General features: G+C 41.2%; 2 protein-coding genes and 1 long non-coding RNA gene across 3 annotated transcripts; 2 read left to right on the top strand and 1 right to left on the bottom strand.

The window, feature by feature from the left end:
* Positions 1–118: 118 nt before the first annotated feature.
* LOC116044938 lies at positions 119–12,774 on the bottom strand. Its single transcript, XR_004103786.1, has 3 exons — positions 12,459–12,774; positions 9,594–9,595; positions 119–132 (listed from the first exon to the last, which is right to left on the bottom strand). It is a non-coding gene; the product is annotated as an uncharacterized LOC116044938 (long non-coding RNA).
* On the top strand, positions 677–26,115 carry ift57 (intraflagellar transport 57 homolog (Chlamydomonas)). The gene is made up of 11 exons (XM_031292436.2): positions 677–1,222; positions 3,366–3,540; positions 6,229–6,347; positions 8,098–8,188; positions 9,241–9,309; positions 10,992–11,114; positions 20,425–20,496; positions 22,222–22,353; positions 23,482–23,544; positions 25,046–25,112; positions 25,643–26,115. The coding sequence occupies exons 1-11, from the start codon at positions 1,068–1,070 to the stop codon at positions 25,822–25,824; spliced, it is 1,248 nt and encodes a 415-aa protein (XP_031148296.1). The 5' UTR covers positions 677–1,067; the 3' UTR covers positions 25,825–26,115.
* LOC116044914 (tripartite motif-containing protein 16-like) lies at positions 14,976–16,336 on the top strand. Its single transcript, XM_031292448.2, has 2 exons — positions 14,976–15,719; positions 15,762–16,336. Exons 1-2 carry the CDS (start codon positions 15,074–15,076, stop codon positions 15,983–15,985), a joined length of 870 nt encoding a protein of 289 aa, XP_031148308.2. The 5' UTR covers positions 14,976–15,073; the 3' UTR covers positions 15,986–16,336.

Genomic DNA, 26,115 nt, shown 5'->3' with positions numbered 1-26,115 from the left:
GAAATTGGCTGGTAAAAAGCCTGTGTGACTAGTGGATTTTAAAATCCACTTGCAACACCAACTAGTGGCCAAAAAAGTGAACTTTAGGTATATATACGTATGTATACACATACTGTATATGTATACAGTAGGCTATATATATATATTTACATACTCTATTACAAGTAATACATGCTATCATCCACATGTAAGTAAATGTACCTACCAAATAGTTCCCACAAAAGTATAGTAGTATATTCATTACAACCATAAATAGATTGACAAAACATTTTTTTGGCATAAGGATCTGCTTTGTTTTGTTTCTGGCCTCTGACTCTTAATTATGAGGGTGCTCAATAAACAAAACCTTTTTAGGATGGGGAATTTTCTAATAGCTTTAGAAATAATAACAATTGTGATAATCTCCACTTTGAAAATGTAGCATTGTTGATGAGCTTTTAATTTGAAGGCTTCACAGCAGAGCAACTACCAGAAGGCTTTTATTCCGAAGGTCACAACGGAAAATGAATTTGTGTTGCTATGGGTAGCGAAGGCATGTCCCGCCCTACTCTGCCTTACTCTGCGTCTTATTGGCGTACCGTGGTACCCTAACCAATCTCACTCCTCATGCCTAAACCTAACCAATCCAAATAACGAAGGCGACGAGTACTAGCCAATCAGAGGTAGAGTAGGGCGGGTTATGCCTTCGCCGTCATACGCTGGTGTTGAGAATATAGCTAACGGTGCTAACGGCCAATCGCGTTAGATGATTTAAGAGCTGCAATTACCACAGTTGTGTCGCATTTTAAGTTTCCGATCTGTAGATATCCTTCAAACTGACAGAAATTTTAACTCTGATAAACGACGAGTCTGAATTTAAGTTTTAAACATGATTTCGCTGGCAGCTAACGTTAGCTACATAGCCAGCTAGCGTCAGCTCTTGGTTGCCTTAACAACAGAGAGGAAGCTAAACAAACTCGGCTCACAAGCTAGCGGGCTAGCTCAATGCTAGGTGGCTAAATGAGTCCAAGGAATTGATATAGTCCTTTATTATTTAAAGATTTAGTTGTGTGACTGGCAGACAGATAATGGCGGAGGACGGTAGACGGGGAGATGAAGAGGACCGCGGTCCCGGAGCAGCGCACCAGCTGTTTGTAGTGATGGAGTGTTTGCTGGAGAAGTTGAAGGTGCTGAACTATGAGGAGGAAGTTCTGGCTAAACACAACATGAAAAATATGTCCAGGTGAGAAATTACTTCACAATAACAGGGTTTTCCCCTGCCATTATACGGTTTAGGCGCAGCACCACTGCCATTTTTGGACTTCTTTACCAAGTTTTGTATTTACGTTTTTGGTTATTTATTCATTATCTGCTCGGGAGCTATGTTCCCACAGCCCAATGTTCCCACATTTTAAGATTGTTTTCCAAAATTAGGCCCTATGTTCCCACATTTCCAATTTCATCATTCAAAATGTTGTGGGAGGATAGGGCTTAAATTGAAGGGAAATGTAGGAACACAAGACCTATTTTTGAAAATGTCCTAGAAAAGTGGGAACATAGGGCTGTGGGAACATAGGGCCTAATTTTGGAAAACAATCTTAGAAATGTGGGAAAATAGGGCCTAATTTTAAGAAAAATCTTAGAAATGTGGGAACATAGGGCTGTGGGAACATAGGGCCTAATTTTAAGAAAAATCTTAGAAATGTGGGAACATAGGGCTGTGGGAACATAGGGCCTAATTTTAAGAAAAATCTTAGAAATGTGGGAACATAGGGCCTAATCTTTCAGTGAAAAAAAAAATTCTTAGAAATGTGGGAACATACTAAGGCCGACCCCATCTGCTCTAGCTTTTCCAACGCTTTGGACACAGATATGGAAATAATAATGGTCCAAATTAATGTCAAATTGCATTTTTTATTATTATTGAAAAACAACACATTTTCGTGGACGATTTGCCCCTAAACTCTTCCGCCAAATATGTGTACCTAAGTCATCCACAAACCCAGGGAACACACTGTAACCTGGAATACGGCACTATAGCTATATGTAGAAAAAAACTGTTCCTTTAAGTTGAACCGGTGCGATATGTTTACAGTAATCTAAAAAAAAAACTTTGTTTATGTAACATCATCATCATCATCGTCAGCTTTGTTGCCAGACTCAAGGTCCATTCAGAAGACACAAACATGACATACACCATACATTAAAAAGAGAAAGATAAACATAAGAAACTACAATACTGCCTTTCTATAAAAGAGACTTATACCAGTGTTTCCATAGTGATGATTGGTATCCTATGGCACTAAACCTAGGATTTACCAGCAGCAAAACAATGCTGCTCTGGGAGACATTCAGGCGACAAACGAATTAGTAGATAAGACTCCTCAGTAATGGCTGGAAGGTGCTGACCCCTGCATTACCAAACAGGTGACTTGCACTAGAGCACCTGGGCTTGTTGAGCAGTATCCTCATACAGTCATTATAAGCAACCTTAAAGGTCCAATGTGTGGGAATTTATCCCATCTAGCGTTGAGATCATATATCGAATCAACTCTCTCTCACCACGCAGTTCAAAGTACGTATCACAGCTACGGTAGCCTTCACCTTCAAAAAGCCGGTCTCTTGCTCTTTTCAATCTCCTTTTTCTTTTTCTGGGCGAAGAAGAAGAAGACTCCTGTTCCTGAAATTTGGATTTTGAATACGTGTGGTCCTCAATGTTTCCTTCTTCAAACTTGCCGGGGCCGGGAAGCTACGATACCCGTTAGCAGCATTAGCAGCAGCTGTACGTTTATCATGTGACAGTGAAAACGTGAAAGGTGGAGCAGTATGTCCTGTATGTCCCTTACCGGCTAACGTATTTCAAGATGGAGCATGAATATGGAGTTTCTACCCCAGTTCATGGAAACGCAAATGTAAAATTTCAAAATTTCAAGGAATACTTGGAATTGATGGTGGAGGTAAATATTCATGAAAAAGGACAAGTTTGTGAACGGGCAACACAGATTTTGATAATGAACAACTAAACACGTTACACACTGGACCTTCAAGCTTCTGCATGCTTGCATTTTTAAACTTAGTCCGTAAGGGAGCAGTATACAAAAGAGTGCGATATGCTTTAAACAGACTAATTTTGACGTCATCCGTGCTCATGTGGAATTTTCTTACACTTTTTCTAAACACGTGTTACAAAGATCCTCAGAGGGGGAGGAACAAAAACACATGCCAGGACAATATAATAAAAAAGAATTGGGCATCTCAAAGGGAAAAGAGTTTGATCCATGAAGATGACCCAAATGAATGAAGAGTTATTAAGAACCAAAGCTACTCAACCTTCTTCCTGGCTGTCGCCGCCTGTTTGATCTCCCGTCTTGTTTCCCCTCCACCAGGCATTACTTTGTCTCCAGTCCATATCTGGCGTGCAACTCGGGCGAGCAGTTCTTCATGTTCACCATCATCGCGGCGTGGCTCATCAACGAGGCAGGCAGGCCGTTCACCGAGCCTCAGGAGTACGACGAACCCAACGCCACCGTGTCCAACATCCTGGCAGAGCTCAGGGCTTTTGTAAGTGACGCTTAAAACTGAAAAACTTTTGGCGTTTTTTGTAATGTTTTTGGCCCCTTTTTTCCCCCGTTTCACACGTCCTTTCACTACCACGTATGAACACCACTAACACCAACTTATTACTATAGTTTTACACTTATTTTTTTGAATTCATGGTCAGTAAACCTTATTTATAGGAAATTATACACTAGTATCCTGGCATTCACTCAAAACTTTGTTTGAAAAAGTAATACATTAATACATGTTTTTAAATTTGACTGAAGGAGACAATTATATTGTTAATCGCAATTATTTCTCAGACGGTAAAACTTGGAATTGTTACAGCTCTACTTAACTCTCAGATCTGTGTGTTTGTGACGCCGTTAAAATCCTAAAAGCTATTTAGAGACAAGGCTTTAAAAGGCTTTAACGGTCTGAGTACACGTCGAATAACGTGTTTGCGGTTAGGCGGTGGTACAGATGTCGTGTTATTTTTTCAGGAACAAATTAGATTTAACTTTTTAGATTTAGATTCAACATTATTGTCATTGTGCAGAGTACAAGTACAAAGACAACGAAATGCAGTTTGCGTCCAACCAGAAGTGCAAAAAGAGCAGAAAAGTGCAATGTGATATACAAACTATAGACAGGGATAGACAGACAAGAAATATAGTGCAGTGTAGACAGTAGTGTACAGTTGGTTAACAGAAGGTGGTTTAAAGTAATATAAATTAAATATAAATATGTGCAGTGTATTAGCTAGCAGTTACCTTATAAGAGCAGAATACATATGGCTATGTAATATGAACAACGTATGAACAACATGTACAGATATGTGCAATGTAGTAGCAGTGACATTATAATGGTAGTAAGAATAATATAGATATGTGCAGTGTATTATTATACAGTCCTTGCAGAAAAGAGTTTTTTTGTGATTGTTGGGGGCAAAAATCCTTGATTACGCGGCACGTTTTCTTAAAAAATGCGATGGAATATGCGGGATATTTATGCAATTTTATGCGATGAAATTGCGGGAACTTGCAAAAACTGCGGTTCCATCATGGCTTCATCGCGGGGTTTGCAGCTTTTCGATGATGTTCACGTCGACATTACGTCACTTCCTAACGTTCCCATGGCAACAGGGGAAAATGGCTGCTCTTGTGTGAAGTAAACGCAACATTTTTCAACTTTCTGCTAAGATATATGTGACTTTTTTGCAACGAAAATGCGGGGATTATGAAATCATTCAAGCCCCGCATATTTTGCGCGGAAATCGGCAATTCATGCGGCGAAAGTGCGGCGTATTTGAAAAAATGCGGCTCCCCGCATAAATATGCAGACTTTGGCTGATTATGCATTGAATTATGCGATCGCATAATCACGTTTTTCTGGAGGAACTGATTATAAGAAAAACAGAATAAATATGGATATTCAGTATGAACCATATAGACAGATATGTACAGCTATGTGCAGTGTGGTAACAGTACCATTATAAGAGTAATCAGCTAATCTCTATTGCAGGGGTCTCAAACTCAATTTACCTGGGGGCCGCTCGAGGCAGAGTGTGGGTCAGGCTGGGCCGCGTCAAGTATTCAACAAAAGTATTCTTTGTTTGCTTTCTTAAATAAATCTTGTTGCCTCAATAGACATTTTTTAAGACCCGGTTCTTTCTCTCATCTCCCTGGTATGTTGTATACTCCTCAGCATGTCTAGTTGAGTAATGACGTCTGATGTCATATTCCTTGTACACCGCAACTTTCTCTGTGCATATGAGACATGTAGAGGTGCTCCTGTGCTCGATAGAAAAAATATTCCGTCTCCCACTTTCACTGAAATTGCCTGAGCTCGTCGCCAACCTTTCTCTTCACGGCACGTTTTGAGAGAGACGTGACTGGAACTGGGTGATGGCAGATATTTTCCGTCACTCTGGAACACGTTTCAACCAAGTGACTAACGTTTATACTTCCCCAGGTACTTCACGGTTGGCTAGCTTGACAACCGTTGACAACAAACGCCGCAGTCACGAGACTAGCTATGGTAGCCCATAAGTGATAAAAAAATAAAACAAAAGCGTGGCAGCGCGGCACATGCAACGACTCAGCAAAAAGGTGCGTTTCAGAACAACGCGCGGGACGCACTGACACTAAACTTTGATGTCAAGTAGGGGGGCCACAAAATATCAGCCTGTGGGCCTCAATTGGCCCCCGGGCCGCGAGTCTGAGACCCCTGCTCTATTGTGATAGGTGTGCAGTTTTCATTTTGAACTTACGTTTTATCCTTACTGGCATGAAAGTGCTTTTTAAAAGTCTTCATACGCAGACAACCGATATTTTAAAAACCAAATATCAACGCAGTCACACAGACACTCCTTCTGACAGCTAACACTTGGTTTTCACTTCTCACTTGCATAATTGAGTGTCTGCTTCTTGTAACTCCAAAAGAAAAGCTCTTAAAAAGTTTAAAAAGTCTCACATTTGTCCCTGATGAAACTTGCATACGCTGTGTAACTTGACAGATGAATAGTGAATAAAACGAATGAATGAAATATGTTAGCGATGAATAAAATATTATTTTCAGAGTGTTTTTGATCCTGACCTTAAACTCGGTCGACTCAGACTCCTCGTTGTTAGCTGCTGTTGTACAGTGAAAGAAAAGTCAGAGCTTTGAGATTGTCTGAGGACTCATTTGTGTCATCACTGCGTCTGTCAGGGTGTTAAGGTGGACTTCCCGCCCTCCAAACTGAAATCCGGTTCAGGCGAACACGTCTGCTTCGTGTTGGACCGGCTGGCTGAAGAGGCTCTGAAGAGGAAGGGCTTCTCCTTCAGAAGGTACTCAAACATTTCTCATTCCTGTCTCCCTTCTTGGCTCTCTTTTGGTTTTATCCTTATGCACTAATGCTGCGTTCCTTCTCAAAAGCCTTCACAGTTTTGATTTGGGCATTTTTTTAGTTTACATTCTGATATTTAGCTGTAAAGATGAATTTGAAATGGGAAAATTAGGGCCCTATGTTGCACCCGGCGCAGCGCAAAGCCCGACCCAAGAGTCTTTGCTAGTTTAAGACCGACACAGTTGTTAATTTCCCGTCCAGCTCCCACGTCGTTTAAATAGCAAATGCACCTGCGCCCATCTTTGCGCCCATGGGCGTGCTGGTCTTACAGGGAGGTGTGTTCAGGTGCATTCTGGGCGTGCTGGTCTTACAGGGAGGTGTGTTCAGGTGCATTCTGGGCGTGCTGGTCTTACAGGGAGGTGTGTTCAGGTGCATTCTGGGCGTATTGCTATCTTGAGGCAGCGGGAAGTGATCGCGCCATTGACCAACAACAACCTGGTCTGAAGTCAATAACGCAGCATTTCATTGTTATTTTAACAGAGCATTATTAAAATGCTCCTAGACTCGTGCACAGCGCACACACACTATGCTTGTTACACACACAGGGACGCACAGCAGCACACACATGCAGAAGATTATAAATAAAAATATTACGGTGCAAATCCTCCATCATAATAGCAATGCTCCAAGGTCCAAACGCGCCTGGCTTTTAAAGGGAATGGGAGATGATCTCTGATTGGTTGATTGCATGTTACGCCCAAAACACACCTCTGATTAATGAAGACACTAAGTACAACCCTTTAGAACCATGCGCCCGGCGCACGGAGCCTTTTTTCCGCCGTCAAAATAGCAAAAGTGGATTTGGACACGCCCTAAACGCACCTGCACCAGATGATTCACGCCGTGCGTTTAGATCGTTAAAATAGGGCCCTCAGAGTTTCTTTGTAAATAATGTTATCTTTACATTAGGGCTGCACGATATGAGAAAAATATGCGATATATTTATATATATTTATTTATATATATATATATATTTATATATATATAAATAATATAACTTTATAATCTGTTTATTCAGGGTTTCCGCAGGGTCTTAAAAAGTCTAAAATTAAAAAAATATATATAAATTATACGCCTTTAAAAAGTCTTAAATTCGCTTACGTATTGTGTTCTAGGTCTTGAATAATTTTACACAGATCTTAATTTTCCTACGTCCATGCAACGCTACCTCTAATTCATTTTTATTCCGTGGTGTTGTAGTTCTTTCTGTCGCTAGTCCAAATATAATTCGCTGTATTTTGACTACAAACATGCAACTTATATAGCAGCCAATCAGCTGTCGTGTTATTGGTGCGACTCTCTTTCGGACTGTAACAACATATTTTATTCTTCAGCTTTGGGGAGGTGTTAGTTCAGCGATACTTGGCTTGAAAAAAAGTTAGAGCTCAGTTGATGTTGTGATAAAGGTCTTGAATTGATGACATCATCTTGGGCTTTTTGGGAAACACTGATGCACATATTTCACCATTTTAGAGACCAAACAGCTCATCCATTCATCCAGAGATTAATCAACTGTGATAATAATCCTTAGTTACAGCCCTAACGTCTTCCACAAACCTGGGGAAAACACTGTAAATCATACTGAACAGTGAATATGCTTTGCCTACGTATCTGCCTTTTGTCTTTTGATCGAGGAGAAGCTGATTGTGCTCCTGTCTTTTTTGACTTCCTGTCCTTTCTCTTCTCCGCAGACCAAACTACCCAACAGAAACCACAGAAGAAGAGTCCGTGCTAGAGGACGACGCAGAGCTCACACTCAGCAAAGTAGAGGAGGAGATGATCGTAGGTGGCCCAGCTTTATTCAACTGTATACGTAGTTCTCCTCATCCTAAAAAAATATACGTAACTTCAGGGTTCCCGCGGGCTTAAGTTCCCGAGTCTTAAATTCAGTATTCTAAAAATAAGGCCATAAAAGTCTTACATTTTCTTCACAAAATGTTAAAATTAGTTTTCAACGGTCTTAAATTATTTCTTGTCGTTTTGCAGGATGAAATAAATACCGTAACGTGTGTGTGTGTGTGTGTGTGTGTGTGTGTGTGTGTGTGTGTGTGTGTGTGTGTGTGTGTGTGTGTGTGTGTGTGTGTGTGTGTGTTTAACTATATCCGTGGGGTCCAAAAACCGGGAGTCCAGTATACTTGTGGGGTCCCGACAGCCCACAAGGTTAAAGGTCTGTTTGAGGGTTAAGACTTGGTTTTAGGATCAGGGTTAGAATTAGGTTATGGTTAGGGTGAGGGTAAGGGTTAAGGTTAGGCATTTAGTTGTGATGGTTAAGGTTAGGGTAAGGGGCTAGGGAATGCATTATGTCAATGACGGGTCCCCACAAAGATAGTGAGACGCACTGTGTGTGTTTGTATATATGTGTGTGTGACTTTACAATTAACTCTGTGTGAATACGACAGTACAGATACTGTTTATGTCAGTGTTTTTCTTAACGCTGTTGACCGTGGAGGGCGCGACACATAGACGTAGCTAGGCTGTCACAATAACAACGGCGCAACATGGTGTGTTATCATAAATCCGTGGACATGGTGAGCAAGCTCTGGCCCTAAACATCCAAGCTCGGTCGAAAATCAGTCAGTTGTCAGGAAAGAAAACAAAACGTCTCGCACCGTGCTACTTAGAGCTGTAATCGGGCCTTAAAAGTTCGGCCCGACAAGGCCAGAGCCCGACAGAATTCAGCCCGAGCCCGACAAGTACATTTTGATTGCCAGCTTTTTAAAAGCCCGAACCCGTTTACAGCCCGACGTTATTCAAATGTAGCTGCGCTACGCGGCTTACGCGCCCGGTGTGTTTTCACTGTTAAGCTCATAAGTATTTGTTGTGTGTAATCTCAGGAGGAGCCTGATGAGGAGGAGGAGAACGTGATGGACCTGGAGGCTCTGAAGTTACGAACCACTCACACTGTAAGTTCACCTGCAGCTGTGATGCATTCAAAGACTTTGAAATGACTTTGGGTCTGATGATCGTTAATTCTGCAACACTTGATGATGATGATGATGAAGCGGTCGTGTTGTTGGTTTAACGTTGCGATAACAACGTTACTTGCGGTAAAACAGATATTAAAGTGTACTTAGTTCTGCCTTTCTGCTAAAAGACAACACATTGCTTGTTGAATTTGAAAACCAAAGAGAATCATTTCAAAAAAAATGTTATTGAACAAATTGAACGAATTGAACATAAAATGCACCACTAAAAACAAAGTGTAGTTTTCTACTCATACTCTTTTTCAACTAACACATAATATCTCTTTAGGCTACGTTCACACCACAAGTCTTAATGCTTAATTTGGATTTTTTGCTCAGATCTGATTTTTTGTTTGGCTGTTCACATGACCTTTTAAAATGTGGCCTATATCAGATTCCAGTGGGAACTGTTTGCGGTTTCTGAACCGACCCGCATGATCAAAAGAACAATAACAATGACATCAGACGCAGCACACTGTCGCACTAAAGTTAGGGAGGTTATGGAGGAAGGAAGCATTTTCACTTTTATTTCAAGATGTTTGTGTAATGGCAGCCGTAACATTAATGAGTAAGGCAAGGCAATTTTATTTGTAAAGCACATTTCAGCAGCGGTGCAATTCCTTGTGCTTTACATAAAACATTAAAACACAGTTAGAAGTTAATACAAAATGAAATGCAATTCATACAAAATTAAAAACAGTTAATCAAAAACAGATTAAATGTAGGAATAAAAAATAAAATTCCCAATACAGTGCAGTGCAAAAAATTAAACAAAAGCAGTATCGAAAAGAAAGGTCCTCAGCCTTGATTTAAAAGAGCTGAGCGTAGGTGCCGATCTGTAGTTTACCGGAAGGTTGTTCCAGATACGTGGAGCATAGAAACTGAACGCAGCTTCCCCCTTTTTTGTTCTGATTCTGGGGATGACAAGCAAACCTGTCCCTGATGATCTTAGAGGCCTCTGCGGTTCATAGTTAACAAGTAGATCTGAAAGCTACTTGTTAACTGGTCAGCAGGTGCTGAGGAGGAGAAGAATGAAGAGAGAGAGAGACAAATGTGGCTATTTTGGCCTTTTTGCGGGGTTATGGCTGCAAATTCACTACAGAGGTCTGTGTGGAGGCAGAGACGAAGCCAGGAGTGGTGGGACTGCGTTGTGAATAGCTTCACAGAGACGCAGTTTATTCAAAACTTTTGGATGTCGAGGGCAACTTTTGATTATCTCTGTCAGCGCCTCTCCTCAAGACTCCTACGGCAGGACGCTCAATTTAGGAGATATGATCCTTCTAGTTTTGATTGGATTGAAGTATCTCCCCATACACTGATTAGGTCTAACACCTCACTCTCCCTCCCATTGACTTGCTCCATCACTACTTCTGAAGAAGTCTGACCTGGTCAATTGACCCCAAATAAATCTGATTTGGGGCCACTTTTGCCTGCAGTCTGAACGTAGCCTAAGTCTTTTGTTTATTGCGCAAGTTGAGAAACTAGAAGTTAAAATGTGCACCCAGCTAAACATAAAAACTAATGTTTTACTTATTGATGTTTGTAGCTTATTTTGTCATTTGATTGTTTTCACAGCTAAAAACCGATATATTGTTGCAGCCATGTTGTTTGTTCTCTGACAGGAAGCCGAATCGTCCTCCAAGCCGGACGAGATTCTTGAGTCGACGGTTGATGCAGCAGAGTGGAACCTGGAGGTGGAGCGAGTCCTGGCGCAACTCAAAGTTACCATCAGGACAGACAACAAGGTACACGCTCACCTGAGCACCTTTTATCAGTTCTCTGAGCCGGCTTTACTCATTATCTGAATTTTCCTGCAGGGATGAATAAAGTAACTTCTATTCTACTCTAATGCAGGATCAGTTTTACTCGTTTTTGTTGGCCAAAATGTTGGCGTTATTTTGTCACTTATTGGGAGCAGTAGGCTAGATGGAGCCGGTTACCTCCAGGATCTGTGCTAAGCTAGGCTAGATGGAGCCGGTTACCTCCAGGATCTGTGCTAAGCTAGGCTAGCTGTGGGTGCGTCGGACAGAGTTACAACACGCACGGAGATGAGAAGGGTATGTATGGACTTATCTAACTCTGGGGGATACGGGGAATAAGACAAAGGCCCAATAAGTTGCGCGTTCCTTTAACCAGTAAAGACGAAGACAGCAAAAAATCGTTTAATTTTATAGTTATTGTTGATTGAAGTATGTAAACGTGTCACTGTAGGAACAGTGGTTAAAGAACCTTTGAAACGAGCCACGATTTAACTGCTCGCCTGCACACATGCACATACGTCATAGCTACACCCCTGATTTTAACTGAGGCTTCATTGTAAATGAGAAACAAAGTTACAATTCAAAGTGCTGCTCCTCGCCCTTCCATCTCTGTATTGCATAATGGCAATAAAGCTGAATGTTAAACCTTGAAACATTGATAAAGCATCAGTCTTATCCTAGTCACCCCGACAGATTCACTGGAAGGTGTCAGTTCCTGAGTAGATAGAGTCTGACTGGATGTTGTTAACAGATATAACTTTTATTACAACAAAGTCCAAACTCTTCTCTCAGGTCATGTGATGCTATCTCTGTGGTGCTACCATTAAAATATACTCAGTATAACTTCCTGTTGTCATTCATCTGTATTCAACCAGTAAAAACTTAACAGACTTTGAGGAAGCGTTAGAGAAACATGGAGCCATCAAATGCTGTGGATACAAGAAGAATTTTACAACTAAAAACTAGAGATAAAAAGATATAGAGCAGGTTTTAACTAAGGCTTCATTTTAAATGAGGAAATTCTTCATACTGGAATGTAGATAAGCTTGACAACTCTCCCTCCTCCTCCTGCTGTCAAACACATCAATCTCCACTCTGTTTACAGTAATTTCTGTATTTCCTTGTTCCTTCCCCTTCAGATAAAACCGTTTGATGATGGGTGTAAACCAATGCATATGCGTGCAACAGCTGACAGGCTCCATTCACTGCACAAACATATTGCACATTTGTTGTATTTAGAAACTGTCCAATTGTTTCACATATCATGGTCACTGGTCTCAAATGTCTGTAAGCAAAAAATAATTATATCTTAAAAAAAAAAAGTTAAACACTTTGATCACAATGGCAGAACAGTAGTTTGTTAGAATCTATCAAATGTTTATATACTGCTTATAAATGCTAACTGGAAGGCAGGGGTTAAAATCCATAGTTTGATCTAATACAATCTAAAATATAACAGACAACATTTCTATAAAGTATTTGAAAAAGGCCAAAGGACAAAATCAGTGACAGAGACAGGATATTGGTTGAAACTCTGATGTTATGAAATATGCCCCCAGTTGGAGTTAGTTGGAGTTAAATAAACTACTTTTGATTTATATATCTGTGTGTGGCCTCCCAGACTGTAACAAATAGGGTTTGAACCCGGGACCCCATTTGTGATGGCCTGGCTCAAAGGCTGGCAAAAAAGTGTGTTTAGGTTTTAAATATAAGGAGAAACTTTGAATTAAAGGTGCACTACGAGTTCCTGCATGGTTTCAGAGTGATTGTCTCAAATCGTAGTCATCTCTCCTTGATCCGCTAGCTGCCTGTCCCCTGAACACACCGTGAAAAAGCCCCAGTCTCTGGAGACAACACAGGGGTCGTAACCGTCAAACTAACACTAGAGACACAGGATAGGCACCAAAATACAACAAACCACGTTCCAGCCAATCACCGACAAGATGGTTGGGGGAGGGGGTGGGGGTTAGTGACAGTTAGTTACTTAGTCACGACAGTTACGGAAACATGGGGGGAGGGGCGAGCTTGCTCTGTTATGTTGTGACCATGCAGGACTCATATTGCACCTTTATTTCAGAGTAACAGTATTTTATAAACCCAAAGTAAAATCAGCCAAAATAGTATAAAGACTGTTATAGATATGTTTATCAGGGCTCCAGACTAACTAGGAGCACAGTGGCCCCCAACTGAAAATTTTAGGGGGGCAACCAGAAAATGTAGGGGCACACACCGTAAATCAACATGCTAACCAAATATTCACATTTCTACTAATTTCCACTGTATTACTAATAAATACTTTGATAATAGATGCAGAAATTACAATGTGCTCTTTCAAATTCAGTGTCACATTTTATTGTGCACTTTTGAAGATGCAGCATAGAAGGTAAACCGACAGCACCATCGCTGTCATGACACTACAAATATTTTAAAAATATACCATACATTCAGAATAAAAAAAGTTGTATGATTCGTTAAGTTTTAAGCCATTCTTCCATTGAAGGTCGAGCTGGCCTTTGAGTTTGGTGAAGGGTAGGAACGAAGTAGGCCGTGTTTAGGGTTGGGCATCGGTTGGAGTTTTTCCGATACTTTTCCGATACTGGTGCTAAAACGGTGCCGGTGCCTGAACAGCTTGTGTATTGCTAACGCCATATGGTCAAAATGAAATGGTTTATTAAAAATGTAATAACTATAACTTATAACAATGACTTATTTCACCAGTAAAATTCTTGTTAAACGACAAAAACAACCACTGCATGGGAAAAGGGGTATTTTACAATAACTTTGAATGCAGCACGAGGCTGGCGAGGCGAGTTTCAAGTAAACGCACCGTCTGTGTAGTTTTTCCGATAACAACAGCAGCAGCACACTGTTGAACGTCCCGCTGTTGGAATCCTACACAGTGAAATACAGTCACACTTTACACTTTTTAGCTGCCAAGTGTAGTGTTAACTAGCTTGACATGCGGCGATGTTTCAGTTCCCTCTAACGTCCATTTTGGAGCATCAGAGAGAAGCACAGGCATTTAATTGGCCCCGAAATGAGGCACCGAAATCCGCATTGCTATTCGGTCCGGAAGATAACGGTCGTTAAGGCACTGGTGACGTGGTGATGTATTAGCACCGGGTCTCAGTACCCAACCCTAGCCGTGTTAAATTTCAACATCATTTCTGCCTTATCTGCGCTCTGATTTACAGCCTCTTGGCTTTTTCATTTATTAACACGTCACGGCATACTCTATGCTTCAGGCTAAGATTGTGTTTGACTAGTGTATTGTGTTTAAACTGCGAAGTGCCTGCACTGTCGGCAAATGTTTTTTTTCCCCGCAGTTCTGGGGTAGCGACTGCAACATTCGCAGTTCATGGAGTTCGTCTCCTTACAGTACCTCAACCAGCTGAATTCTCGCAGCCAGTCTTCCCGGAAATGGTGTGTTGGGGCCTTTTTCGCAACACAAACCTCTGACTCTGAATCATCATCCGACTGTGACACTGTAGACTCTGGCACTAGCACACTAGCCGCAGGTTGGGAGAACGAGGCAATAGTTTGCTTGCTCATTGTTCAGACGCACGCACATTCAGACTGGATGTAAAATTCAGTCGCAAACTCTCAAATTTTGGTCGCAAAATGCGACCAAAAAATCCCTGGAGACCACCTGTTTATGATAATTGAACAGACTTTGAAAAAGAGTCAGAGAAATATGGAGCCATCACCAAAACCTGAGCAGCCGAGAAGGGTTTTAAAACTTAATGTTTTTAAATGTGGAGCAGGTTTTCAATGAGAAAAACTAAGTTTAAACTCAAGGTACTGCTCTTCGTACTGGACTATAGAAAAGCTTGATCACCCCTCCCTGTGTTGTGTGATGACAATCTAGCCACGCCTTAAACACAAACCCTTGATAAGACAGTCACAGATAAGTCACAGTCAGACAGGCATCACAGAGAGGTGAAATGGCGCAGAGGAGAGTTCAGCTGCAGCAGGAAAAAATGTCTTGTTCGATTTGTCTGGATCCACTGAAGGATCCGGTGACTATTCCCTGTGGACACAGCTACTGCATGAACTGTATTAAAGCCCACTGGGATGAGGAGGATCGTAAGTACAGCTACAGCTGTCCTCAGTGCAGGAAGACATTCACACCGAGGCCTGTCCTGGTAAAAAACACCATGTTAGCAGATTTAGTGGAGGAGCTGAAGAAGACTGGACTCCAAGCTGCTCCTGCTGATCACTGCTATGCTGGAGATGAAGATGTGGCCTGTGATGTCTGCACTGGGAGAAAACTGAAAGCACACAAGTCCTGTCTGGTGTGTCTGGTCTCTTTCTGTGAGAAACACCTTCAGCCTCATTATGACTCCCCTGCATTTGAGAAACACAAGCTGGTGGAGCCCTCCAAGAATCTCCAGGAGAAGATCTGCTCTCGTCATGATGAGGTGATGAAGATGTTCTGTCGTACTGATCAGCAGTGTATCTGTTCTCTCTGCTCCCTGGACAAACACAAAGGCCAGGACACAGTCTCAGCTGCACCTAAAATGGCTGTGAGGCAGAGACAGCTCCAGGGGAGACAACAAAACATCCAGCAGAGAATCCAGGACAGAGAGAAAGAAGTCTCTCTGAAAGTGTCTGAAGTGGACGTTTCACTGCCACCACCAGAGCCCAAGACCAGAGCTGAATTCTTAAAATATTCACGTGAAATCACTCTGGATCCAAACACGGCAAACAAATATCTGTTATTATCTGGGGGGAACAGAAAAGCAAAAGTAACAGTTGAACAACAGCCTTATTCTAGTCACCCAGACAGATTCACTGATCTGTGGCAGGTCCTGAGTAGAGAGAGTCTGACTGGACGTTGTTACTGGGAGGTGTAGACGAGAAGGAGAGAAGTTAATCTAGCAGTCGCGTACAACAATATCAGCAGAGCAGGGAGGTCGAGTGAATGTGTCTTCGGGGGAAATGATAAATCTTGGGCGTTATATTACGGCAACATGAGTTATTACTTTTTGTACCACAATGTCCAAACTCCCGTCTCATGTCCTTTGTCCTCCAGAGTAGGAGTGTACCTGGATCACAGTGCAGGTATTCTGTCCTTCTACAGCGTCTCTGAAACCATGACTCTCTCCTCCACAGAGTCCAGACCACATTCACTCAGCCGCTCTATGCTGGACTTTGGTTCAATTATTACAAAGACACTGCTGAGTTGTGTGAACTGAAATAGACCGAAGTCTGTCATAAAAAAAGTCATACATTTGACACAACCAGAGCTGGATTCTTAACAATATTCACATGAAATCACACTGGATCCAAACACGGCAAACACACATCTGTTATTGTCTAAGGGGAACAGAAAAGCAACATTAATGAGTGAAGATCAGTCTTATTCTAGTCACCCAGACAGATTCACTAAAAACCCTCAGGTCCTGAGTAAAGAGAGTCTGACTGGACGTTGTTACTGGGAGGTGGAGTGGAGAGGGAGAGGAGATTATGTAGCAGTCGCATACAAGAATATCAGCAGAAAAGGGGATTTAAATGAATGTGGATTTGGACAAAATGACAAGTCTTGGGTGTTCGATTGTGACAAATGCGGTTATACATTTTGGTACAGTAATTTCTAAACTCCCATCTCAGGTCCTGAGTCCTCTAGACTAGGAGTGTAGCTGGATCACAGTGCAGGTATTCTGTCTCTGAAACCATGACTCTCCTCCACAGAGTCCAGACCACATTCACTCAGCCGCTCTATGCTGGACTTTGGTTCAAATATTACTTAGACACTGCTGAGTTCTGTGAACTGAAATAGACAGAAGTCATTTAAGAGTTAAATTCAGTGTTTTAACTCCTAAACTTATTTTGTCTCCATGATTGTCGCTGAGAGCTGATTTGCGTGTGATTAGTCACAGGAGACTCTTGAGTTCACACATACAAAATACTTTTTAGTTTTCTTCTTCAGAAACACTGTGTCCCAATTCCATACTAAATACTATACCAACTGGGGCTGCAGCTTATGATAATTTTCACTGTCGATTAATCTGTTATTTTCTTAATGAATGGAGTAGTTGTTTGGTCTCTAAAATGTCAGAAAAAGGTGAAAAATGTGAATCAGTGTTTTAAAAAAAAGCCCAAGATGACGTCCTCAAATGTTATGTCCACAACCTTAAATATATTCAGTTTACCGTCACAGAGGAGAGAAGAAACTAGAACAATATTCACATTTAACAAGCTGGAATCACACAAGTTTGATTAAAAAAAAATGACTCAAATCGATTATCAAAATGTATTATTTATTTAATTTAATTAATTTATATTTGCAGCTCCATCTAAATGTTTGATTAATATTTTTGTATTGACATATTTTTATGTTGTTTCTCTTCCACTCATGGGTCTGAAGAGAGAAAGTTCCAGTCCTCCTTTATCCTCCACACGTTGTTCTCTTTGTAGACATTTGTAAAGAAATCTATAATCACATATGTCTGTTCATCCTGTTCATAATCAATCAGGAGACAGGAGGACGTGAATCTGTTTGTAAAACCACTGGACACTTTACTGATGGGATGTGTGAACAAACTGAAGGTTAACATGATGAATAAACTAACATGAACCAAGTATTTTCTCTTTGACTTCATTTCAGGTTATCAAACTAAGCTGAATGAGAAAATGTGAATGTGAAACGGATATGAGAGTATAACTCAGTCATTTCTACTTTCTCACTAAAAGAGCGTTGTCACAGAGAAACGATCAGACTTTTCTATCACTTGTTGCTTTTTGCAACCAGCATTTTCTTTGTGCACTGAGTCAATGATGAGCATTGATTACACAGACTTAAATGGGTGATAGAATGATTATATAGGGGATTTCACACTGTTCCTTAAGGTCTCCTAATAGGGTATGTAACATTGATTGGGCTTAAAATTGCCCGGTTGCTATTTTATGGGCCCTTATGCATCCCTGTGTTTTGGCCCTATTTGGAATGAGAGCTTTTCTTCCAAATATGGTATGCTCATGAATATTTAGATGAGCTGCGCGCTGATTGGTTGAGGATCCACATACAGATACATTGGAGACGAGACAGCAGGTCTCATATTTCAGACACTGCAATGTTGCGTTACTAAATTCACTTCTGAGACTTTTTTATGCGAGAAATCAACTATTTAAAGCTCAAATATGGGCCGTTTTATGAAAATTGATGGATAATTGCAAATTTGGTAAGACGTGTCGGACTTCAGGAGGTCCACACAGTCTAACAAGACTTCGCTCCATACCCAGGACAAATAGTAACCGTTTCTGGGTTACTGGGCTACCGGGGCTCAGGGCTCAGGGCTCCGCGGAGCTGGCCGGCTGCTATAGTATATTTACAGTTTGAATTTCGTCACGCCACTTATATTACAGCTACCCTAAGGTCTTACAAAGCTACAGCTTCTGTCCGATTTCAATTTTACACATTTTTGTGAATGTGAGGGGTTTCGTTAGCTGCTAGTGTCCCTTCAATCCTATGGGTAGCTAAAGATTGCGGCTAGCTAGCTAGCTACACTTGACACAACAGTTTTAATTTCGTCACGTCACTTATATTACAGCTACCATAAGGTCTAACAAAGCTACAGCTTGTGCACATAATTGACCTCTACATAGTTGATTTCTCGCATAAAAAAAGTCTCAGAAGTGAATTTAGCAATTAAATAGCGGACGAACAATGTATAAAATTTCTGAGATCTGCGTGACCTAGATTCAGAAGACTAAGCTGACCTCAGGTCAGTGGTGTAGCCTATGTAAATGTTGGGGCGTGACAAAGACTAGAGACTAGAGCCAAATAAGGAGGAGTTGAGGAGTTGACATCCACTTTTAGCTTTGTTGAGATTTGCCCGTTTTCAGAGGCAGTTTCAAAATGTGAGATTTGCAGAGGAAAGAGGTGTCAATGGGACTTTGAGGTTCTATGTATGTCCTATTTACCCTCCAACCTGTCGTTATTCAACTATGACAAGGTAAAATCGGTTTTGCATTCTATCACCCCTTTAAAACGCTTGAGAAACCGTGGGAGCTCATTGGATGAATAACATCTGGTCCATTTCAATGTGAAGTGTGAGCAGATGTGGGGTGGAAGTGAAGCTGTAGCTAACTGAGGGGGAGACCGAGACTCTTGTGAGGATAAAAAGCAGTAGAGATTGCGTTCCTGAACTTGCGTATCGACCAATACCGAGTACCGATCCGACACCAGTGTGTTAAATAAATCCATATATTTTATTATGTTTTAACAGCTGTATACTACTATCTCTGTATGATGATATGATGTATAACAGCTGTATTCTACTATCCCTGTATGGATGATATGATGTATAACAGCTGTATACTACTATCTCTGTATGATGATATGATGTATAACAGCTGTATACTACTATCTCTGTATGATGATATGATGTATAACAGCTGTATACTACTATCTCTGTATGATGATATGATGTATAACAGCTGTATACTACTATCTCTGTATGATGATATGATGTATAACAGCTGTATACTACTATCTCTGTATGATGATATGATGTATAACAGCTGTATACTACTATCCCTGTATGGATGATATGATGTATAACAGCTGTATACTACTATCTCTGTATGGATGATATGATGTATAACAGCTGTATACTACTATCTCTGTATGATGATATGATGTATAACAGCTGTATACTACTATCTCTGTATGATGATATGATGTATAACAGCTGTATACTACTATCTCTGTATGATGATATGATGTATAACAGCTGTATACTACTATCTCTGTATGGATGTGATATGAATGCTATCATTGTGAAACATGAATTAACACAAACAATACGCCACAGAACTTTATTTTATTATCCAGTTTGACAGCGAGACATAACAGAGGAAGAACATAAATAAACTCCTTCAAAGTAGATTTTCTTCGGGGCTAAATTACGTGGTATCAGATCGGTGCATAAACTCCAGTACTTTACGATGCCGATACCAGCATTTTAGGCGGTATCGGAGGCTTTGCAGATACTGGTATCGTATCGGAACATGTCTAAAAAGCATCAGGCAAGTGTCTCTGTGCAGATTTGAAATCTGCAGTTTGAAGGATTGACAACTTTGTGGACAAACTGAGACAGCTGCTGTAGTGTCCCAGCATGCTCTCTGTTCTGTTGCTGCTGTTGACTTGTTTTTGATCACTGGTGTGTGTGTGTGTGTGTGTGTGTGTGTGTGTGTGTGTGTGTGTGTGTGTGTGTGTGTGTGTGTGTGTGTGTGTGTGTGTGTGTGTGTGTGTGTGTGTGTGTGTGTGTGTGTGTGTGTTGGTCTGCAGGACTGGAGGATCCACGTGGACCAGATGCATCAACACAAAGACGGGATCAAGTCCTCGCTCAAAGAGGCCAAGGTGCGTTCAACGACCTGCTTTAATAATAACAGCAGTGATGAGTGTTTAAGGGGAGACACTACAGGCAAAAACATTTTCAATTTTGAGTTTTTGGGCTACTTTTGCTTCCATATCATGTCTTATTTTCGACTAGTGGGGGGGAAAAAACATCCAAATACACATTTAGGTGTTTATTTTACTACACTTTGTCTATTTGTGTCTGTAGATTTCTCCTAAATTCACCTAAAGTTAGCAGTAGGTGATGCTTAATTTGCATATTTAAACATGAAACATTTTGGAGAACTTTTAATACTTAATGTCTATAATCAACCAGGGAAGTTTTATGATGATATCTGTTATTTAAATGTTTACCTTATTCACCCGTAGAGTCTTTAAAATGTTTGAATTTTACAATCCACATCTTTCAAAATCTCAACTTCAGTAAAACGTACACACACCAAACTTTCCACTTTCATTCCTATCTATGTTCTGAAGCTTTTCACACAGGGGTTAGTTCAGATATCACTCCCAGCCTGATTCATACAACATTTTAATCATAAAAACTTGAAGAAAATATTAGTTTTTTATGGCTGTTGACAGTGTTCTGAACCTGGCTTTATCCAATGTTTACATTTCTGTTCTGGAAGTTTTACGCACTTATTGTGGTGACCAATATACAATATAGAGACATTCACTGGAGACTGCGGCTCCTTTAAATAAGGAGCTCACTGGGACGAGGGGGCGTTGTTGGGACACTATTTCAGGCTGTGTGGTTTGTGAGCGTACGCTGTGTAACCTGGAAGTGTAACCTGAAGCTGTAAGCTGTGGATTAAAAGTGGGAGTAAACAGACTCAACTGAATTTAACTTCTCTGTCTTGTTTGTGCCGCACTCCCACAATATTATATATAAATATATTAGCACATATTTAATAAGATAATGCCTCATTTGCATATTTCAGCATAACATTTACAAAAAATGTAATGCTGATATCTATTAGCTAAAATATTTCCCTATTCACCCGCAGTCTGTCCTTAACTGAAGTCTGTCTGTGTGGGTCTGGCTCCACCTGCTGTCTCTTTATTTAATTACTGACAATCTACATCCAATAACGTCTGCACCCTTTTTAATATTTACCTTCACTACAACGAGCCTCTGCTGTGTGACTCCTTCTTTACTTCATCAACAACTGATACGGCAAGATACCGCAGTACTACTACTTATAAAACACTATGAATACACTCAGTGGTGTAGTCTAGTTATTTGTAGTGTGTATACTGTAATTTTTTCCCTCCCAGCATTAGACTCGCCCGTCCCAGAGCGACAACCCCATAGGTTTTTTGTAACGTTGCAGTGTAAAGCATCCGCCTCATCTAGCTCATTTTCTGTACTTTCTGTAAATACTCTGACACACCAACCCGACGGCCGACCTTCGATAGAAAAGGTAGTCGGACTGACAGCCTCCCCATGTTAAAAAACCTCATGAAGTGAAATTTTCATGCCGTGGGACCTTTAACATGACACCCTCAGAAAAATGAATTTCTTCCGTCTCTTCCAGGATATAATCCCTTTAGAAATGGCTTGTTTTTACCGAACACTTAAGTCTCCTGCAATACAGCAGACATGTAAACATAGAAAGAAATTAATGGACTGAGAGTGAAAAACGCCAGCAGTATTCTCCTCTAACAACATTGAAAACATCCTTTCTAATCTTCAGTTGTGTGCTGTTTCCTCTCATGTCTCTGCAGAGCTACCTGGACAAACTGCAGGAGGACATCGGTAAGACTCTGGAGAAGGTGGGCAGCAGAGAGAAATACATCAACAACCAGCTGGAGCATCTGATCCAGGAGTACCGCAGCGCTCAGGCCAAGCTCAGCGAGGTGAACACCAAAACTGCAATGTGATAACTTCCAGCTCAAGGGTTTTTTTAGGTTTTAGGAAACAGTGAAAACAGGAAATACATGTTGTTGAAATATAAATACTTGTGTTTTGTGTTAAGCCCAGTTCAGACCAAAGATCCGCAACGAGACAAAACCGTATTCGAACATGACAGGTAAAAGTTTCCACGGTCTGAACCGGCCCGTCTCAGCTCGACTCAAACCAGCTGATGGTGACGCTGCGACTCAGCTGGTGGAGTCTCCAGAGGCTGGTTTCAGAACGTAAGAGACGTCTCCTGTTTCAACAGCCAATAGAGAAGTCAGCTGGTCGAGTCTCCAGAGGCTGGTTTCAGAACGTAAGAGACGTCTCCTGTTTCAACAGCCAATAGAGAAGTCAGCTGGTCGAGTCTCCAGAGGCTGGTTTCAGAACGTAAGAGACGTCTCCTGTTTCAACAGCCAATAGAGAAGTCAGCTGGTCGAGTCTCCAGAGGCTGGTTTCAGAACGTAAGAGACGTCTCCTGTTTCAACAGCCAATAGAGAAGTCAGCTGGTCGAGTCTCCAGAGGCTGGTTTTAGGACGTAAGAGACGTCTCCTGTTTCAACAGCCAATAGAGAAGTCAGCAATAAACTATAGAAATAAAATTATCCATAATCCATTTTATTTGTATGTTACCAACTGTCTGGTGAAAATGGCAGAGTTTTAGACGGAGGCTCAATGAGCGCTGCGAGCACGGTATGTGGCGGAGCGAGCTAGAGAGTGACTGAGGAGAGGGAGCGGCGTTAGAACAAAGCAGAAAAATTAAATAAAAAGTAGTTTTCTCCATTTTATCTCTACTAGAAATGCAACTGTAACAAGTTTCTCACTATCACTATCCTTATTCATATTTTAAGACGCTACAAGTAATATATTCAGCTACAAAAAGCCTGAAAGTCTGAAGTTAGAATGAAAGTACAGTGAGTCGTTGCTATGAAAATGATACATCGTCTCTTCTCGGCACATTGGTTTCAGAACGTTGCAGACCCGCACGTTGCAACTAGTTGGAAGTGTAAGCTTGTCTCGTGGCAAATCTTTGGTCTAAACGGGCTTTAGGTCGACACAGAAAGCTGGTAACAAACCTGTGTTCTCCACCAGGCAAAGGAGCGCTACCAGCAGGCCAGTGGAGGGGTGACTGAGAGGACCAGAGTCCTGGCAGAGGTCAGTGAACACATCACACGTTCTGATATCACTCTACAGTCAAGTCCATGTGGAGAAAGATCTCCAAGAGTTTGACACATCTTTAGAGGGTCTTCTTATACGGCGTAAACCCAGCCCGATCTGCCGGTGATTTGATTTCTCCCTGCAGCTCAGACTGGAAACCTGTAGATCTTTCTATCCAGCTTCCATTACAAATCTGCGGGAACCAATCACAAACTGGCTTATCCTCCTGGCGCGCTATTGGCTGGTTTAACACGATGACGATAGAGAAGCGACCAAGCAGCTTCTTGTTTACATTCAACATGACGGCCACCGAAGCACAGCAACCGGTTGATGCCGCTGTCGCTGCTACGTCACCCAGATCGTTGGTCTGATTGGTTGAAGGATTATCCAGTTGCGCCCAGAGTCATTTGAACTATGCCCGTTGATCACGCCTCTTGTGAAGTAGAAAATACAGAGCAGACTCCCCAGACTAATGTTCAATCTTAAAAGATTGAGCTTGGTCTGCTGATAGCCAGACGAGGGTCTTCTCTTATTTTGAAACATTTTGAACAGAAGATGCTTCCGCTGCTGATAAAGCTCTCCGTCTTTGGGTTTCCTCTTATTTTCCACCTTCTCATCTGTTCGTAGTTGACAGGTGAACTTCCTGAAGCACAATTTAGTGCACAAGCACCTTTTAGATCTGTACTTTAGTGCAGTACTTGAGTAAATGTACTCTGTTGCTTTCTACCACTGAGATTGTATGCATTACATTTAGAGGTACAATCTGTGATGGATGCAAACAGGAAAACAAGATGACAAACACACATAACACATTTTTATTCAGTCATACTGATAATATGAATATAGTTTAAAGTTATATGCAGTCAGTAATAGAGCTGCAGAGATTGATCGATTAGTTGTCAACTATGAGAAACGATGTTGTTCTAATGTTCTAGTTTCTTCTCTCCTCTGTGACAGTAAACTGAATATCTTTGAGTTGTGGACAAAACAAGACAGTTGAGGACGTCATCTTGGACTTTTTGGGAAACACTGATCCACATTTTTCACCATTTTCTGATATTTTAGAGATCAAACTACTAATCCTTTCATCCAGAAAATAATCTATAGATTAGTCAATAACAAAAAGAAATGTCTGGGCCTTTAAATCTGCATTCAAGTGATAATGAAAGCTGAATAATCAGAAAAGGCTTTCTTTAAACAGCAAGCAAGAAGAACAGAAAATACGAGAATCGCAGTATACTGAGTATTACAGTTATCAAAACAATGTCAATGGAGGAAAAGTAAACGAAGGCAAACAATCTGAGAATAAATACCGTTAAAGATCCGAGTAATCAGCAAAATTTCTTTTCTGGCTGTCGGATTCATTTCAAAGCATCAGAACTGACTGGATTTCATCCTTTTCTCAGGTATTTCAGAATGAAATGAACTCCAATGATGCTCTGAATTTGTACTTGCAAAGCTTCTTTGTGAGCTTATATTTGTTATTTCTTTGTTTCAGATCAGTGAGGAGCTTGAGAAGGTGAAGCAGGAGATGGAGGAGAAAGGCAGCAGCATGTCTGACGGAGGTGAAACTTATGACTGAATCTCTGTCTACGTTAGGGATGCACTGAATCCAGATTTTTGGGGTTCGGCCGAATACCGAATCCACTGGTTAATAGTCTGAAAAATCCAAAACTGAATACCAAATCCTCCTCCCATCCTCAGTCCATGAACACAGTAAACACATTAATGAAGTAAACAGTGACTGTCCTTCCTTTGCCGTACCTGAAGTTGCTGCATTCTGGCTGCTGTCTGTAGATTCCTTCATCACAACTCGTATTCTTTCAGATGTTTCATACCAGATGTTGTAACAGCGGTGATGTTGTGTATAGTTTAGGGTCCTCGCCACCACCAGACTAATCAGCATTACAGATTGAACATGTAGCTGGACTTGAATGGCCTTCTTTTGACTGAAAGTACTGCCAAACTACACTTTTTCTGCTCACCAGTTCCATTTTCACTTTCTCACAGCCTACTGCATTGAACTACGTTTAGCGTGAATAAATGAACTGTATCTGTATTTAGTACTGACCGTCTGTCTGCATTCGTCCCTCAGCTCCGGTGGTGAAGATCAAGCAGAGTCTGACCAAGCTGAAGCAGGAGATCGTCCAGATGGACGTGAGGATCGGCGTGGTCGAGCACACGCTGCTGCAGGCCAAACTCAAAGAGAAGTCCAACATGACACGCGACATGCACGCCACCAACATCTCCGAGCCCGTCGCCGGGCCCTTCGCTTAGGTTCACCTCCACACTGGGCACCTGAGCCAAGACAAAAACCTAAATCTCACGTGAACTGAAAGGGCTGAGGCGTTCGACGGTTGAGCCCTAAAACTTCCTGGAGTTTCATTTCGAAAACAGAGGGAAAAAAATGTATTTATACTTCAAAAACAGTTTTTGTATTTGCAGCAGCATTAAGTCATAAAACCCATTTGGAGTTGAACAATTAATCCATTTGGCTCTTTGTCCTGAATGTCACTTATTGTGTATCTTTTTTGTGTATATGAACATAAAATAAATTTGTATAAAGAT

The sequence above is a fragment of the Sander lucioperca genome, chromosome 9, assembly GCF_008315115.2.
Source record: "Sander lucioperca isolate FBNREF2018 chromosome 9, SLUC_FBN_1.2, whole genome shotgun sequence".
Classification (NCBI taxonomy): domain Eukaryota; kingdom Metazoa; phylum Chordata; class Actinopteri; order Perciformes; family Percidae; genus Sander; species Sander lucioperca.
The sequence above is the reverse complement of the archived record's forward strand: the minus strand, read 5'-3'. Positions and strand labels throughout refer to the sequence as shown.

What these genes read in the sequence shown, in the direction of transcription:
- ift57 (XM_031292436.2), top strand. Translation starts at nt 1,068, where the DNA reads ATGGCGGAGGACGGTAGACGGGGAGATGAAGAGGACCGCGGTCCCGGA. An exon ending in TGGCAGAGCTCAGGGCTTTT is followed by an intron (nt 3,541 to 6,228) that starts GTAAGTGACGCT and finishes TGCGTCTGTCAG; the next exon opens with GGTGTTAAGGTGGACTTCCC. An exon ending in CTCAGGCCAAGCTCAGCGAG is followed by an intron (nt 22,354 to 23,481) that starts GTGAACACCAAA and finishes GTTCTCCACCAG; the next exon opens with GCAAAGGAGCGCTACCAGCA.
- LOC116044914 (XM_031292448.2), top strand. Translation starts at nt 15,074, where the DNA reads ATGGCGCAGAGGAGAGTTCAGCTGCAGCAGGAAAAAATGTCTTGTTCG. An exon ending in GAGAATCCAGGACAGAGAGA is followed by an intron (nt 15,720 to 15,761) that starts AAGAAGTCTCTC and finishes ACGTTTCACTGC; the next exon opens with CACCACCAGAGCCCAAGACC.